Here is a 17,165-nt window from a genome sequence, read left to right on the forward strand (position 1 = left end):
CTGTCTTCTTTGTTTTCCAGGGTCCAGTTAACAGGTTTTATGACAGTTGGGAAGTGATTTGGAGGAAATAGGGGATAACTAGGTGTATATTTGAGAATTTAAATGGGAATTTATTTAAATTCTGTGTTTTCTTGAACATTTTTGTGTCCCTTTATTCATTTTGTTGCCCAAAAAGCCACATTTGGTGAACTTGGTGTAATTTAAATTGGGGATTTTTGTGATGATGGATGTGGGCATACTGACTGGTGATAGCTTACAAGCCTCTTCTAAAAGGAGAGGGTGTTACTGCCACTTGGGCCTCTCATCCATATTCTGTAGTAGTGTGCTTATTTTCTGTTCTGGTATCTTGTGGGCCTGGTCCTGTGTGTTGCTGGATGGGAGCTCCAAGCCGAGGACATAAAGTGGGCCTGACCTTTGAGAGGAGCAGCGGAAACTTTGCTTTGTCTTTTTGTTCTGTTTGATGTTGAGATAATTTTGAAATCTATATGCTTTTTTCACGGAATTAAACCCGAGACGTGAAACTGTTGCGAAGTCTCTCCTGCCGTTTCTTTGTTACTTTGAGCCAGTAACAGTAAGGCTCAAAGGGGTTGGAGGATGCAACATATAAAAGACACCAGACACAAAGTAAACCAATAAACCAAATTTATTACATAATTCCCCAAAAGAAAACGGGTACAAACGAAAAGGAGGGCTGGCGATCCCGGGCAAAAAGAACAAAAGATGGGAAGATGCGGGACCAGCCACGAAATGAGCCGTCGTTCCTCGCACCCCCTCCTAACCTGCCTAACGGAAAACTACACCTAAAACAAAAGAGACAAATAACTGAACTACCGGTAACCTCCAGCTCAAAGGGATACAACAAACTAACATAACAAAACCCCAGCACCTAAAATGCATGGAGATTTTAACCAAACCTGTTTGTGAGAACTCTCCTCACAAATGTGCTGCTGCATGTGTGTCTGAGCTTCCTCCTCCACCTGTCCCTGCACACTCTGCCCTTTTATCACCTCCCCCACTGCAACAGAGCACTGATTACCCTCAGGTGTGCTCAGTTAGAAAGGGAGGAGGATGCTATGAGAAACAAACAAAGAGGGAAACACATCAGAACACACACCAGAGGCACAGGTAACTGTCATAAAACTTGTATTTAATTGTTTGGAAACTTTATTTCAAATTCTAGTTCAGATTATGAAGTTTTTGGATCTGAGCAACAAAACATGCAGTTATTAATTGATTTGTTTATTTGTGCACGTCTTTTATTTGGTTCTTCATGTTCACACACTCACTCACACGCACACACAACCACACACACATACTGGTCAATATGGCAAACAGGGCCCTACATGGCTCTTGTTCTATTCTATTTATCTATTCACTTACCACTCATCTATTTCTTTTAATATATTGTTTTACCTCATTTTACTTGATTCACAATTTGCTTATTTATTTTATTGATTACATAGCAGTTTTAGACTTTTGACCTCCTTTAGTATTTTATCATTCTTAGTTTTAGTGTTTTATTTTAATTTTATCTATTATTTTATCATTATTTATTTATTTATTAATTATTATTTTATTATTATTTTACTGCCTCTAGTGTCTCCTCAGTGAAATACATCAATGATAGCTCTTCCTCAGTTCCGTTGTTAGTGCCCTGTTTTATTTATTACAATTTACTTATTTATTATTACTCGCTCTTTTATCTCACTTACTGTGTTTAAGTAGCTGGATACTGGTGTGTGTACATTACCATGTATGAAAAGTGCTCTATAAATAAAGTCTGATTGATTGATTGACACACACACAACTGCAGTGACCCATATGAATAGTACTTGAGTAAAACTATTAAAATGTCTGATATTAAATGTTCTGAAATACCAAAAGTACAAGTAAAAGTTACTGATACATATATTCACATGTACTGTGTGTATGTACTTTACAAAAGTAGATTTGGCAAGAAAACTGAATATTGACATAGAGCCAAAGTACTTCAAAGTTGTACCGTATTTATGAACTTTAGGGCCGTCTAAGGGCCATCTTTCCAGAGATGAAACTTCTTTAACTGCTCTGTTTCACTGTCACACACACCTTCAGAGGTGATATCTTCAGTGGGAGTTCACCCCCAGGACAAATGTATGGGAACATCCTCTCAGTGAAAGTGTGTGTGAAGGTGTGCAGGTGTGTGTTAGTATCAGGATCAGAGAACGACAGTTTTCCTCTGTTCCAGTCCAGATTCACTCTGATCCTCTGGACCTTCTTCTGCACTACAAGATCAGTGGGTCGAGCTGATGGTGACCCCACTGAGTATTTACCTTCGTCTAACATTATTACCCATAATCCAGACTGTATGCCTCCCTTCCTCTGGACAGACTCTGCTAACACACCCAGTAACCAGCATGTACTGTCTCCAACCTCGATGTCCCAGCTGTGAGTCCCTGAGTTAAAGCCCTCAGAGCCCAGGACAAGCCTGTGAAGATCAAACCTCTCTGGATTATCAGGAAGCTTCTGTCTCTCTCCACATCTCACACTGCTCAGATCTTCAGACAGGATGAGTTTTGGATGAGCAGTGTTTGGGTCCAGAACCACAGGAGTGTAGGAGACCATGTCCTTCATCTTGTTCCAGATGTTGAAGCTCAGGTTGCCCAGGTGTTTGGCCTGGTCTATCAGAGCTCCTGAGGGCAGCTGTGGATCCTCCAGCAGGGGGCGCTGCTGGACTCTTTCCACTGCAGCCTTGTAGTTGTGCAGGAATGAGACGCCTTCAGCTCTCAGCTCCTCCTCTGTGGCTCTGACTGTGTGTGAAAAAGCTGCTATCTCTCTGCTCAGAGCCTCCATCTTCTCCTTCATCATCTGACTCTTCTGCTCCTCTTCCTCCCTCAGTGCAGCCATCCTGGCCTCCTCTTCCTCTTCTAGAAACTGGTGCAGCTTCTTAAACTGATCCTTAATCTGCCTCTCTGTGTGTCGGGCCTGGACCTTCATATGTTCTGCTGTCTGTTTAAACTTCACTTTAACTTCTTCAAAAACCTTTAACTTCTTCTTTAAAGGCTCTAGTGTTTCCTGAAGTTTCTTCTTGTGTTGTCGTGCAGCTTCATCGATGGGTCTGATTCTGTGGTTGGTGTGTTGTTCTGAGTCTCTGCAGACGAGACACACCGGCTGCTGATGGTCCAGACAGAAGAGTTTGAGTTTCTCAGAGTGCCGACTGCAGAGACCCTCTGAAGCTCTCTGATCTCTCTCCTGTAAGAAGGTCTCACACAGGTTCTTTAACGCCAAGTTAGGAGGTATGATGTACCTTGAAGATCTTCTCTTACAAACGGGACATTCTCTGATTTCTTTGTCTACCCAGCAGCTCTGCAGACAGTCTTTACAGAAGTTGTGGCTACATGACAGGATGACAGGATCTTTAAAGATTTCAAGACACACCGGACAGCAGAGATCCTCCTCTAACCTGGAAGCCATTTTGTCTCTGAGTGACGCTGTGAACACAGCAGACAGTACAGTCAGTCACAGCTCCACTTCCTCCTTCACTTCACCAAAGTTTACTTTGAGTTCTGGTTCTGGTCGGACTCACCTTCAGTGTGTGGAGCGTCTGCAGTGTTGTAGTTTCCTCCTCCTCTCTCCTGTAGAGGAACTCACTCAGAGAATGTTGTTAGTTCAGTCTGAAGGTGGATCTGATCATCTGTTTGTGGTTCTGTACTAAAGAGAGGAGGAGCTTTGTCAGAACTCTGCTGAATGCTGTTGGTTAACGTTACTCAGGGTGGTGTTTCAGTCCAAAGTCCTGATTCATTGCTGGAAATGTAATCTGATACACTTGTTGTTGGAAGGGCTAAAGTCCCATCAGAACCAGCGCCAGCACTGCCCAAACTGCCCGAACTGTAGTGTTCTCTATTATATTATTACTGATATTAAACGTTCATCATTTTCTGAAACTTGTCAAGAGGAAATATTAACCTCAACATATCTTAATAATATATTAACTTGATAATATCGTCACATTTATTTGGGCACCAATATCTTCATGTTATGTTTATTTGTTGTCCTTGATCCAAAAACATCATACAAACATTTATTTAACACAATGTGTTGAGAGACATGAAGCAGTGAAACTGTTGTTTCTGCTGACCAGTTACTTTAACACAAAGTCTGTTTTTTTCACTTAGTATTCATTTGACTCTGTAAGTAAATCTACAGATATTTACAAAGAGTGTCCTCAGCAGTGATGGGCAGTAATGCGTTAGAAGTAATGCGATAGCCAGCCCTACTAGAAGAGGTGGGTAGTGATGCAAAGACCTTTGGGAGCTGGTGCTACTCTAATATTGGCTCACACTGGGTTTGTTTATCTCATGTCTGACTGTTGTCCATTTATTTCCCGCTGCCACGAAAGGTCTATTGCTTTATAGCGTATTCAGGTTGTGGATCATGTTTTTGAATAGTAACGTAGTAAAGTAACTAATTATTTTTGAAAATAAGTAATCAGTAAAGTAACTGGATTACTGTCTTGGAGACGTAATCAGTAATCAGTAACTAATTACTATTTCCAAGTAACTTGACCAACACTGGTCCTCAGTAAGAGACTGAGAGTTTAGTCACACTGACTGAAGACAAATGCAACTGTTTATGACCCAAGTGCCCAATAATCAGCATTAAAGGGGAGCTACGTATTTTTGGAGATCATTTTAATATTTACAATATTAATGGGGTCATAATACAAACTTTTCTCCATCAGTGAATAAACAAACTGTTCTCAAAGGAAAATAAAGTCCCAGAAAACAGTTTGAAGCTAGAAAGGTGGCAGAGTCCGCCACATATAAACATAATAACACAGTAAACTGTGTTTTTGTCCTTTTAAGGTCAGTTTGTTTATTCAGTTTATTCAGTCATGAAAACAAAGAGAGTTTGTTTATTTAGTTAGTTTAAAATCAGCCAATGAGGAGCTTTGTCTCCTGATGAAGTTATATTTCGGTGAAACATGAGGAGAGTCTGGAGGTGGAGAACTGAAGTGGTTAATGAAGTGGTACTTTATTATAACAACCTCATTATCTCATTTACTCACAAACGTTGCGTCCTGAATGTTTGACGCTTAAACTATTTTTATTCTACTAACAATGTAATTACCTTCTTGTCTTAGATTTATTCTTCTTTCAATGCCTACAAAGCTCTCTGTAGTAATTTCTGACACTGGGAGGTTGTGATTGTATGAATTTGCGTATAGCTTTAGAGCTGGTCTTCCACACAAGCTTAACTTTCTCCCCCTGGGTCGCATGGTTCAAGTCAATTAGACTATGGTCAAGTAAACTAAGGTAATCCTCAACATGGCGATCACAGTTGTCTGGCTCAAAATTTTCAATGTCTATAGCTATAAACTCAAGCTCTTCAAGGTGGGGGAACTCTAAGATAGTGTTTCTATGGACATTGACATCACATGCTGCAGTTTTGTCTAGCTGAGAAGCAGTAACAGGACAGCTGTCATCACTCTCATGGAGGTGCAGAGAGGAGGTGGAGCACCCCTGGAGTGATCTGGTCCCCCTTTCCGAGGGATAAGCACTAATGAAGGTGTCATGCATCAGAGACTGGGAACGGTGGGTAGAATATCTACTGGGGGCTAAACTACCTGTGACCTCACAGTCTGTTTCAGGAAGATGGAAAGTCAGGTTACTGTTATCTCTGTCTCTCAATGGAGGTTGAGGAACTGGCTTCATTCCCAAGGACTTAGGGTCAGTTGAGAACTTTTCACATCTTCTCAGTGGAGAGGGAGTTAACCTTCCATCAAGGGAAGAGTGTGAATCGGAGTAACCAGAATTAAATTGGCTGAACAACTGTTGTGGGGAGAGATGTCCTGATCTAAACCTTAACAACTCCTCCTTGTGTGAACAAAGATCTAACTCTGCTGAGTGCCGGTCATCTAAATAGTGCATGGCTTTCTTATTAGCCATCTGAACTTCATGGAGGAGACTAGAATTATTCAAGTAGGGACTCTATCTCTTCATTGCACTCAATGAGATTTAACCTGCTAATGACTTCAGGGCAGCCAGGTTTAACACTCAGGGCCCAGGGAAGAAATAAATCGCTCTACTCAGGGGCTCTCCATTGTTAAACAAGTTGTCCTACAACAATCAGTGTGGTTGGCTATGGTGTTGCTTTGGCAGACACTCTGTAGTGTAGCTTAGGGGGAGTACACTAGCCTAACCAACTGTGTTATGGGCTACACTATAGGGGGTAGCCTCCTGTGGAGGAGGGGTGGCTATGGCACGATCTAGTGGCTCTGGGCATACAGATTGGGGCCAGTAAAGATAAACACAGTTTACAAGTGCAACTTTCTACCAAACCTTAAATATGCACTGGAATGCAGTGTATTAACAATCAGAGGATTGACTCTTGAAGTTGACTCTGGTTGAAACACTTGGTAGTATCAGCTAAACTACAAAACTTCTGTTTCAGAGGGCTGGTAGCACGCTGTGGCTCTATCTCTGGCTCTACTTCTTACTCAGGCTGAAATGCAAGGCAGTAACAGCCAGATATAAATGTCTTTGTTTCACAGGGCCAGTGGCATGCTGTGATTAACACAAGGAACACTTAAATGTCATCAAGTTATGACAGCTTGACTACAATGCATTGAATACAGGATATTCAAATGCTGAACTGAAATTCTCACAATTTCTACAGAACACTTTCAACTTGAATCAAAAGCAACAATATCAAATGGCTCAAAGTGGCAGTTAATAACCCAAAAGATTTTGGTTAATCAAATGGGTTATAAATTTGATTGATTAATCAATTCTCATCACACTGCAATTGTTTGTACGTACAAACATCTACTCCTGTAGGCGACTAGTGGGGTAAAATGTAAAGACTTTTGGCTAAAGGGTTCAAGATGTGAATCTAAAATTTTAGCACTGTCCAATTGAAGTTTAAATTAATATTACATATTTATGCACGTTTGCCAACATTGCACTGCCTCATACAGGGCACCATTGTGTTTGGCATATACTTACATGGGGCACAATTAAGTGGTGTTTATTCAACATTAAAAGAGAGATTTAGGTTCAATTTCGCTATCAGTAATAATTAATGATTATCAGGGAAAATTATCACGTGTTTTTTCTTTATATCCATCATCAGTTATTCCCCTTATATCTTTATTGTTCCTTACAGTCTCAGCCAGAGGCTCTATACTGATCGTGAATAATAAGGGACTAAGGCAGTCGCCCTGTCTAGCCCCTTTTTCAAGGGGAAAAAACTGTTTTTAGCAGCACCCATTCACTCTAATGCCAGATTTGGGGTTGTTATAAATAAAGTGGATGAATAGTTTTTATATACTTAATGAAGAGCAAATTGAATCCAAATACTTTAAATTTTTTAAAATTTGTTTGTTGTCTTGGGCATTTGATATGATATCAATAGTTCTTCTATTTTTTGCCCCGTGCCAAAATGAACCTTGTTTGATCAGGTTTAATCAATTTTGCAGCCTTTTTGGTACTTTTTGTGCCAGAATATTTGGTAGTATTTTCAGATCATTACATAACAGGCTAATCCGTATGTACCCATCACATTTAGTCAGATCTTTACCTTCTTTATATAATACAAACATAATATCTTCAGACCACATTTGTGGGGCATCTCCTTTAGAAAGTGCAAAGTTAAACACTCCATGTACAGTATTTGGGATAATATAATATATTTATTTAATTACAAACATCTTATATATGTCATGAAACTTTGATTTTATTGTTTGGAAACTTTATTTAAACTTCTAGTTCAGATTATAAAGTTTGTGGATCCGAACAACAAAACATGCAGATGATTATTGATGTGTTTATTTGTGGTCATCTTTTATTTGGTTCTTCATGGTCTCACACACACGCTCGCACATAACCACACACACATACTGGTCAATATGGCAAACAGGGCACTACATCTCTCAAATATCTATGAGGGGACCACTGTTTTATCCATTGATTATATCAAAAGATTATCAAATACATGTAGAGGAGAGGAAATGTAAAGTATCATAAAATGGACATATTGAAGTATAAGTACCTCAAAATTGGACGTGAGTACAATACATGGGAGAATGAACAAAAGAGCTGCATTTAATACTACACATTTGATACAGCAAATAAAAAACAAACACTCAAAGAATACAATGAGGTCACTCAAGCAATACAGGCAAAGACACCGAAGCAACAACCCCTCATGGATACTTTCAAAAGTTAAGAGAAATATCCTTGAGACAGCGACATGGCCACAAATATTACAGAGAGGGTCATTAAATTAATTCCTCTGGATAACCAGCTCATCTCCATGGTAGAGGATCAGGGTTTTTTGTCGTCTGGAGTTTTCTCATACAGCAGAGCATGTAAAACAGGCAATCAAGGAGATGCTAAACGTGTGTGAAATAGATAAGCAACGCATCCACGTAATTTAACGTGACAACATAAGGAATATGAAAACGCAGTGGATGATATGGAGGTGCCAAGCGTGGGTTGGGGTAAAAAAAAACAAAAAAAACTGATTGGGACATCCCAAGTGGATATTATAGTTTTTCCACGTTCAGCTGCAACACAATATTGTTCATCAGCATCCAGCCGCCTCACTGTCTCCTCTTTCAGAACTTTCTCTGAGCCAAAACCAAGTCCGGTCCAATCCGGTGCAGCGCTGTGCACTCTGGGTGTTTGGTCTTTCTACCTTTTGAGTAGAAGTGAACACCACAGTCCTTTTACTCTGTTTTCTCTGCTCATGTAGCTTTAAGTTCAAAACTGTTTGTCTTTCTACTGCAGAGAGAGACAGTTTTGTTTAAGGACCATCTTTCCAGAGATTAAATACTTCTTTAACTGCTCTGTTCCACTGTCACACACACCTTCAGGGGTGATATCTTCAGTGGGGGTTCATCCACAGTGCCAATGAATGGAAACATCCTCTCAGTGAAAGTGTGTGTGAAGGTGTGTAGGTGTGTGTTAGTATCAGGATCAGAAAACGACAGCTTTCCTCTGTTCCAGTCCAGATTCACTCTGATCCTCTGGAGCTTCTTCTGCACTACGAGATCAGTGGGTGGAGCTGATGGTGACCCCACTGAGTATTTACCTTCATATAATTGTATTCTCCATAATCCAGACTGTATGAGTCCCTTCCTCTGGACAGACTCTGCTAACACACCCAGTAACCAATCTGTACTGTTTCCAACCTCGACGTCCCAGCTGTGAGTCCCTGAGTTAAAGCCCTCAGAGCCCAGGACAGACCTGTACACATCAAATCTCTCTGGATTATCAGGAAGCTTCTGTGTCTCTCCTGGTCTCACACTGCTAAGATCTTCAGACAGGATGAGGTCTGGATGAGCGGTGTTTCTGTGCAGAACCACAGGAGTGTAGGAGATCATGTCCTTCATCTTGTTCCAGATGTTGAAGCTCAGGTTGCCCAGGTGTTTGGCCTGGTCTATCAGAGCTCCTGAGGGCAGCTGTGGATCCTCCAGCAGGAGGCGCTGATGGACTATTTCCACTGCAGCCTTGTAGTTGTGCAGGAATGAGACGTCTTCAGCTCTCAGCTCCTCCTCTGTGGCTCTGACTGTGTGTGAAAGAGCTGCTATCTCTCTGCTCAGAGCCTCCATCTTCTTCTTCATCATCTGACTCTTCTGCTCCTCTTCCTCCCTCAGTGCAGCCATCCTGGCCTCCTCTTCCTCTTCTAAAAACTGGTGAAGCTTCTTAAACTGATCCTTAATCTGCCTCTCTGTGTGTCGGGCCTGGACCTTCATGTGTTCTGCTGTCTGAATAAACTCCACTTTAACTTCTTCAAAAACCTTTAACTTCTTCTTTAAAGACTCCAGAGTTTCTTGAAGTTTGTTCTTGTGTTGTTGTGCAGCTTCATCGATGGGTCTGAATCTGTGGTTGGTGTGTTGTTCTGAGTCTCTGCAGATGTGACACACCGGCTGCTGATGGTCCAGACAGAAGAGTTTGAGTTTCTCAGAGTGCAGACTGCAGAGACCCTCTGAAGCTCTCTGATCTCTCTCCTGTAAGAAGGTCTCACACACGTTCTTTAACACCAGGTTTACAGGTGGTTTATCCTTTGAAGATCTTCTCTTACAAAGTGGACATTCTCTGATTTCTTTCTCTACCCAGCACCTCTGCAGACAGTCTTTACAGAAGCTGTGGCTACATGACAGAAGGACAGGCTCTCTGAAGACATCACGACACACCGGACAGCAGAGATCCTCCTCTAATCTGGAAGCCATTTTGTCTTTGAATGATGCTGTGAACACAGCAGACAGAACAGTCAGTCACAGCCCCACTTCCCTTCTTCACTTCACCAAAGTTTACTTTGAGTTCTGGTTCTGGTCGGACTCACCTTCAGTGTGTGGAGTGTCTGCAGTGTTGTAGTTTCCTCCTCCTCTCTCCTGTAGATGAACTCACTCTGAGGACGTTGTTAGTTCAGTCTGAAGATGGATCTGATCGTCTGTCTGTGGCTCTGTACTAAAGAGACACACACACACTAACAAACTGTTTTCTGGTTTGTCCCAGATGAGTCAGATGAGGGCGGAGCTTTGTCAGACCTCTGCTGAATGCTGTTGGTTCACATGTTACTCAGGGGAGTGTTTCAGTCCAGAGTCCAGAATCACTGCTGTAAATGTAATCTCACTTCTTGTTGTTGTTGGAGGGGCTATAGTCCCATCAGAACCAGCGCCAGCTAACCCTGAACTCTAGTGTTCCATATTATGTTATTACTGATATTAAATGGCCATCATTGTCAGAAACTTGTCAAGAGGAAATACTAACCTCAACATATCTTAACTTGATAATATTGTAAGGGAAAATAGGTACATTTACAGTAAATTTTTGGAAACTTTATTTCAAATTCTAGTTCAGATTATAAAGTTTTTGAATTTGAACAACAAATCATGCAGTTATTAATTGATGTGTTTATTTGTGCCCATCTTTTATTTGGTTCTTCATGGTCAGACACACACACACACACATTCTCCTCAATATTGCCAACAGGGCACTACTATCACGACTTGGTGACACCAAATTGTATGGACTCACAAGCACAACTTGACACCAATTTTAGGTAAAGTAAAAGTATTTTACTTAAATCAGGTTCGGTACACAGGAGGTCAGTCAGCGAAAGCAAACAAATCTGCAGGGTTTAGGTAGAGATCAGGTAGAGGAAAAACAGGAGAGAGTCAAAAACCAAGAATACTCGAACACTAGGAAAATGGCTGGGACACCATGGACAGAGATAAAAGACGAACTCGCAATGGACAGGGGAAACACAGGGACTAGAGGGAACTGGTTAAAGTAATTAGGGTTGGGGAATACAATCACGGTGGAGGACGAACCCACAAGTGCTGGGAGACGGGATCTGAAATGACAGGAAAGGTAAATACTACAAAATAAAACAGTGGAAAACTAACATGGAGCGAAACATGACAGTACCCCTCCTCTAGGGACGGCACCTGAGGTCCCAGGCCAGTCAGGATGGCAGCAACAGAAGTCCTGGATGAGAGTGGGGTCCATAATGTTGCTGGAGGAAACCCAGCACCTCTCTTCATGACTGTATCCCTCCTAGTACACCAGGTGCTGGTGACCACAACAACATCGACGAAATGTAAGAAGCCGCTTCACTGTACAAACTGGACCGCCATCGATGAACCGGGGAGGTGGTGGGGGTTGGAGACCGTGACCAGAGTACTCTCCATCACCAGCTTGACCTGGGCCACATGAAAAATAGGGTGCACCCTCAGGGACCTGGGAATTCTGAGCCACACAGCTGCAGGGTTAACCACCTTGGAGATAGGGAAGGGATCCAATAAGCAAGGAGCTAACTTGCAGGATTCCACTCACAAGGGGAGGTCCTTGGAGGACAGCCACACCTTCTGCCCAGGCCTTTAGAAAGGAGCCAGGATATGCCGGCAGTCAGCTGCCCTCTTGGTCCTGGCCAAACTCCTTGCGAGCCCTATTCCAGATTCTGCAGCACCGATGGATGAGGGTCTGGGCTGAAGGGACGCTGACCTCTTCCTCCAGGGATGGAAACAGTGGGGGCTGATAACCATAGGCGCACTGGAAAGGGGAGAGACCAGAGGCAGAACAGGGCAGGGTGTTGTGGGCATACTCAACCAAGATGAGGTGTCTGATCCATGTTGCTGTATTCTGTGAGACAAGACAACGTAGTCCAGTCTCCAACTCCTGGTTAAGACCCTCAGTCTGGCCGTTGGACTGGGGATGGTATCCGGAGGTGAGGTTTACCATAGTGCCCAGGAGAGAGCAGAAGGCTTTCGAAAACCTAAAAGCAAACTGTGGCCCCCAATCCAACACCACATCCTTTTGGAAACCATGTAAACGAAATAAATGCAGCAACATCACCTCCGCCGTTTCCCTGTCCCGAGGGCAACTTGGGAAGAGGGACAAAGTGAACCATTTCCAAAAAACCAGTCCACCACTGGATGGTTTTGTTACCTTCTGAGGGGGGCAACGCTGTGATGAAGTCCAGGGAGATGTCAGACCAGGGGAGATGGGGAACCGGAAGAGGACAAAGGAGCCCTGCCGGAGGGTGACAAGAGACCTTATTCCTGGCACACACCAGACAGGCGGCCATGTACTCACCCACCTCCTTCTCCATGGCAGGCCACCAGAACCGTTGTTTGACGACAAAGCATGTTCTCTTTATACCAGTATGGCAGGACAGGAGGGAGGTGTGAGCCCAGTGGATAGAGAGAGGCAGGAATAAACAACCGGTTCTGGGGGCAACCATCCGGTATATCCGAATTAGTGATTGCCTGTCTTACCCTCTGTTCCATTCCCCATGTGACTGTGAGGTGAGTGATTATATACGCCACCATGGTGCCGTCAGTCGGGAATGAGGAAGCCTGCATCTCAAAATGCAGCCAACACTGGACCAGGAAAGAGGGGTAACTCTCGGAGTCCCCAGAAAACCGTGCCGGGCTGGAGAGGTGAGGTGCCGAAACTGATGCGAGAGCCAGAACGGGTAATGGTGCAGGCTGAGGAGCCGGAATGAGGACCGGAGCGGCTGTCGGAGCAGGAGTAGCGGCACTCTGATTTCCCATCTGGACAGTCAGCAGCTGAAGTATTTCACTCGAGAAGCGTTGCTGTTCACAGACGGAGGACTAGCAACCTTGTTGTTGGTTGGAAATCTTCTGGATCTCCTGGACGACTGAAGTAAATCGCTCCTCATTGTTGTGGATCCGATTACCTTGAGCCCGGTGCACAGCGAGCGCAGTATCAGGGTCAGTTGAGTCCATGTTGTGCCAGTTCGTACTAGTTGGACTGGGTGATGAATTGAATTGAATTTTATGGACTCACACGCAGGACTTGTCACAGAGTTTAGGTAAAGTAAAAGTATTTTACTTAAATCAGATTTGGTACACAGGAGGTCACTCAGAAAAGGCAAACAAATCCGGCAGGGGCTAGGCAGAGACGAGGTCGAGGAAAAACAGGCAGGAGTCAAAAAAACAAGAATACTCAAACACTAGGAACAAGGCTGGGACACTAAGTACAGAGACAAAAGACAAACTGGCAACAGACAGGGGATACACAGGGACTACATATACAAACACATACAGGGAACAGGTGAAAGTAATCATGGTAGGGGAAGACAATCATGGTGAAGGGCGAACCCACAAGGGCCGGGAGAGGGGATCTGAAACGACAGGAAAGATATTTACTACAAAATAAGACAGTGGAAAACTATAACACATATAGCGAGACTTGACAACTACATGTCACTACTATCTGAGAGGGGACTTTTGTTTCTGGTCAATATGAAAAAACAAGAATAGAATAGAAAAGCTTCTTTTAAGGTCTTTTACCATAATATTACGCACACACAGTCACACACACACACACACACACACACACACACACAATCTACTATTTCCTTTCATTCACAGATCTTTTCTTTTCCCGTGAGCACATTCACCCTCACGTCCTTCCTCTCGACTCCACTTTCACCACGACCTCACTTCCTGTCGGGCCTGGGAAACAGGAAGCAGCTGTTCCTCTGCACAGAGGAGGGTGGAGGGGAGAGGAGGGGAGGAGGTAATGGATGGAGGAGAGGAGGGAGAGAACAGAGAGAGTGAGAGAAGCTGGTGGTGAACGAGTGGGTGGTTTCCTCTTTTTCCTCTGAGAAACAAAGAATTCCCAGAGAGCCGAGCGGCTCAGAAACACTGAAGAGGACGAGAGGAAACACAGCTGAGGTGTGAAAACAACATGGAGGAGATGTTACAGGTGTCTGACATCAGAGCTGGATCAGAATAATCCTCTAATGAGTGTGAGTTTAAAAAATAAACATGTTGGCTGTTTCCTCTCAGAGACACTGTGGACAGAGTGTGAACATCATCCTTTACTGGACACAGTAATCCAGATTATGACTGATTAAATCTGCTGTGTGTTTAGCATGCTAACCAGCTAGTTCCAGCCTGTCCCGGTCCAAAGCTCACAGTCTGGACTGCTAGCTGCACGGCTAACTCAGCTAACCAGCTGCCTACAGTCCAGGTTAGCAGGAGTTACTCTGGTGATGTGCTGCCCCCTGTTTGTTTGGAGTATGAATTCATGGGTTACTAGTTCCTACGTAATGCATCTTTAATGGAACATTCAGAAATAACATGTTTTTTTTTTATTGTTGATGAATAAGTTGATTGTTTTCTTTTCGATTGTTTGGTCTTAAAAATCTTAATCAGTGTCTCGTCCTCCAAAAATGACAGGAGAGAGTTTGTTTTCTTCTTCTTCTTCATTTTTGTCTTCTTCTTCTTCTTCCTCTAAATCTCCCTTTTCTTATAAAACGACTTAAGCTGATTAATTGATTATTAAAATGGCTGGTGATTAATGTCATAGTTGGCGACTGATCGATAGATTGTTGCAGCTGTAAAGATTAATATCATTTCTCCTCAGTTGTGTCTATGAATCTTATTCTTTGACTGAAGCTACACTGTTGTTATTGTGGATTAAAGTGACGGACACAGCTACACAACAAGACCTCATTTATGATAACTGAAATTATCCTGATTACAGTCGCATCAGTGTGTGTGTGTGCGTGTGTGTGTGTGTGTGTGTGTGCGTGTCAGAGGGATCAGTGAGTTGTTTTAGAGGGAATGCAGCAGATTACAAACCAACAAACATCCAGCTGCTGCAGACTTAATGCTAAGCGGTGTGTGTGTTTGTGTTTGTATGTGTGTGTGTGTGTGTTTGTGTTTGTATGTGTGTGTGTGTGTTTGTATGTGTGTGTGTGTGTGTGTGTGTGTGTGTGTGTGTGTGTGAATACAGTAGAGTAGTGGGTCATTGAGCAGATCAGTCGACTGTAGATGGAGAAGTTTTTATGCCAAAAATGAAAAAGTAGGACAGCTCAGCTCCTCTCTCTCTCTCTCTCTCTCTCTCTCTCTCTCTCTCTCTCTCTCTCTCTCTCTCTCTCTCTCTCTCTCTCTCTCTCTCCCCCCTCTTCTTCTCTTGCTCGCTCGCCCATTCACTCGCCCTCTCCCTGGCTGAGCTTCAGTCGGTGGACGTGACCCTGATCCCCTGAAATCTCCTCTAATCTACACACACACTCCATCAGATGGTCACAGAAACACTCTCTCGTTCTCAGGGTTAAATATAGACGAAGGAATGTTTGTATTTTCCCATCATGCCCCTGGTTCTCCAGATGCTGGTTATGATTTTTTTGAATTTATTTATTTTTGTCCACATTTTTGTCCCACGAGGAGCAAAAAACTGTGATGGTGACGTCAACGGTTTCTTCCACAGACAAACATGTGAACGACCTCTGAGACGGTTTTCACATGTGAGTTATTTCAGTTCAGCCGTGGTGATACAGTGAAACTATCACTGAGACAAACAGACTCCATGTTTCTGCACAGAGACAGACATTTGCTGAATGAACAAGAAGGTCCAAATAATGCAGAATGAGTCAGAGACAGAGTTTCACAGAGTTTATAAAGTGTCTCCAACTCAACAACTCACTAAACTGACACATTTGTTAAGGGAGTCTGGGGACTTTCTCCACGGGGACAAAGAAGTAGCCTATATTGTTACTGTTTAGTGTCTTTGTAACATGTGACATGTTTAGATCAATAACATGTTTCTTCTTTCATAAATGGAGTGTAAATGGTGAAATCAGTGTAAACAGTGTGTTCAAACAGCTGATCAATGTTGGCAGGTAAGACTTTAGCACTTTAGACACAGAAGCAGACAGGCTGGTACAGACATGCTGCCACAAACTGACACTTTTTACAAGGAGAACAACAACTTCAGCTGAAAGATTTAATGCTGAATTTACAACAAGGACACAATGATTTACAATCTGTCACACACACAGTTTCACTACGTTAGAAAGTTTGTTTTAACTCAACAACTCCTTAAATTAGCTGATTTGTTAAGGGAGTCTGGTGAAATTGTGGTTAAAAGTCGGCTTCATGTATCACATTTTATGCTGAATTTACAAGAAGGAAACAGTGATTTAGAATTTGTTGTCACTGTTTCACAAAGTTTGTTCAGTTTCTCAACACACTTCACAACTCTTAAATCAATAAATTTTTTAAGGGAGTCTGGTGATGTTGTCGTTACTGCTGACATGGGTTTGGTTAACAGAGAACAAACATGTTGTTTACATCACAGTGAACACACCTGTTACAGTTCACCTGATCTCTGATCTCCTGAAATGTACTGATTTAAATAAACTGCTCTTACTCTGAGATCAAAGTAATCAGAATACGCTGTTAGTAATCAGATTACTGTCTACACAGAAACAATGATGGAGCTGTCGGCTGTCTTCTTCTGTCCTCCACAGGAAGGTGTGGCTGAGTAAAGAAGGAAGTCCGACCAGTCGGATCACCAGAGCCTGCTTCAGCAATCAGAGGTCCATCGACAAGCTGGAGCTGTCCGGGTTCAAGACCCGCTTCTGACCCGCCAATCAGACGAACACTGACAGAGAGAGAGCTGCTTGTAGCTCAGATCTGTGAGATTGCTTGGAGTTTAGATTTTATATCTGTGCTGTGAATGACGACTGTTGAATGACGGACTGAAGTTGAGAGTTTGAGTCCCGACAGGCTGCTGGTGTGGTTATATTTGATTCATGATAAAAGAAAAACTAACATAAACTTAATATAAAAAGTGCTGCAACTAACTAAATCTGTCTATTATAAGTTTGTTTAATCAATAAATCATTTAGCCTATGAA

The 17,165-nt window shown here is 42.7% G+C and overlaps 3 protein-coding genes across 3 annotated transcripts in view; 1 reads left to right on the top strand and 2 right to left on the bottom strand.

Annotated features, from left to right (window-relative positions):
* The window catches only part of LOC115596147 (acylphosphatase-2-like), a 56,671-nt gene extending 39,506 nt beyond the window's left edge, over window positions 1-17,165 (top strand). The window contains exon 5 of the mRNA XM_030440963.1: window positions 16,777-17,165. Coding sequence (XP_030296823.1) covers window positions 16,777-16,891 — 115 coding nt within the window. The 3' untranslated portion in view covers window positions 16,892-17,165. The remainder of the gene's footprint in view (window positions 1-16,776) is intronic.
* On the bottom strand, window positions 626-3,612 carry LOC115596143 (nuclear factor 7, brain-like). Its single transcript, XM_030440958.1, has 2 exons — window positions 3,566-3,612; window positions 626-3,470 (listed from the first exon to the last, which is right to left on the bottom strand). Exon 2 carries the CDS (start codon window positions 3,451-3,453, stop codon window positions 2,059-2,061), a length of 1,395 nt encoding a protein of 464 aa, XP_030296818.1. The 5' UTR covers window positions 3,454-3,470; window positions 3,566-3,612; the 3' UTR covers window positions 626-2,058.
* Window positions 7,796-10,476, bottom strand: LOC115596140 (zinc-binding protein A33-like). Its single transcript, XM_030440956.1, has 2 exons — window positions 10,330-10,476; window positions 7,796-10,233 (listed from the first exon to the last, which is right to left on the bottom strand). Exon 2 carries the CDS (start codon window positions 10,214-10,216, stop codon window positions 8,822-8,824), a length of 1,395 nt encoding a protein of 464 aa, XP_030296816.1. The 5' UTR covers window positions 10,217-10,233; window positions 10,330-10,476; the 3' UTR covers window positions 7,796-8,821.

Source organism: Sparus aurata, chromosome 15 (genome assembly GCF_900880675.1).
Source record: "Sparus aurata chromosome 15, fSpaAur1.1, whole genome shotgun sequence".
Classification (NCBI taxonomy): Eukaryota; Metazoa; Chordata; class Actinopteri; order Spariformes; family Sparidae; genus Sparus; species Sparus aurata.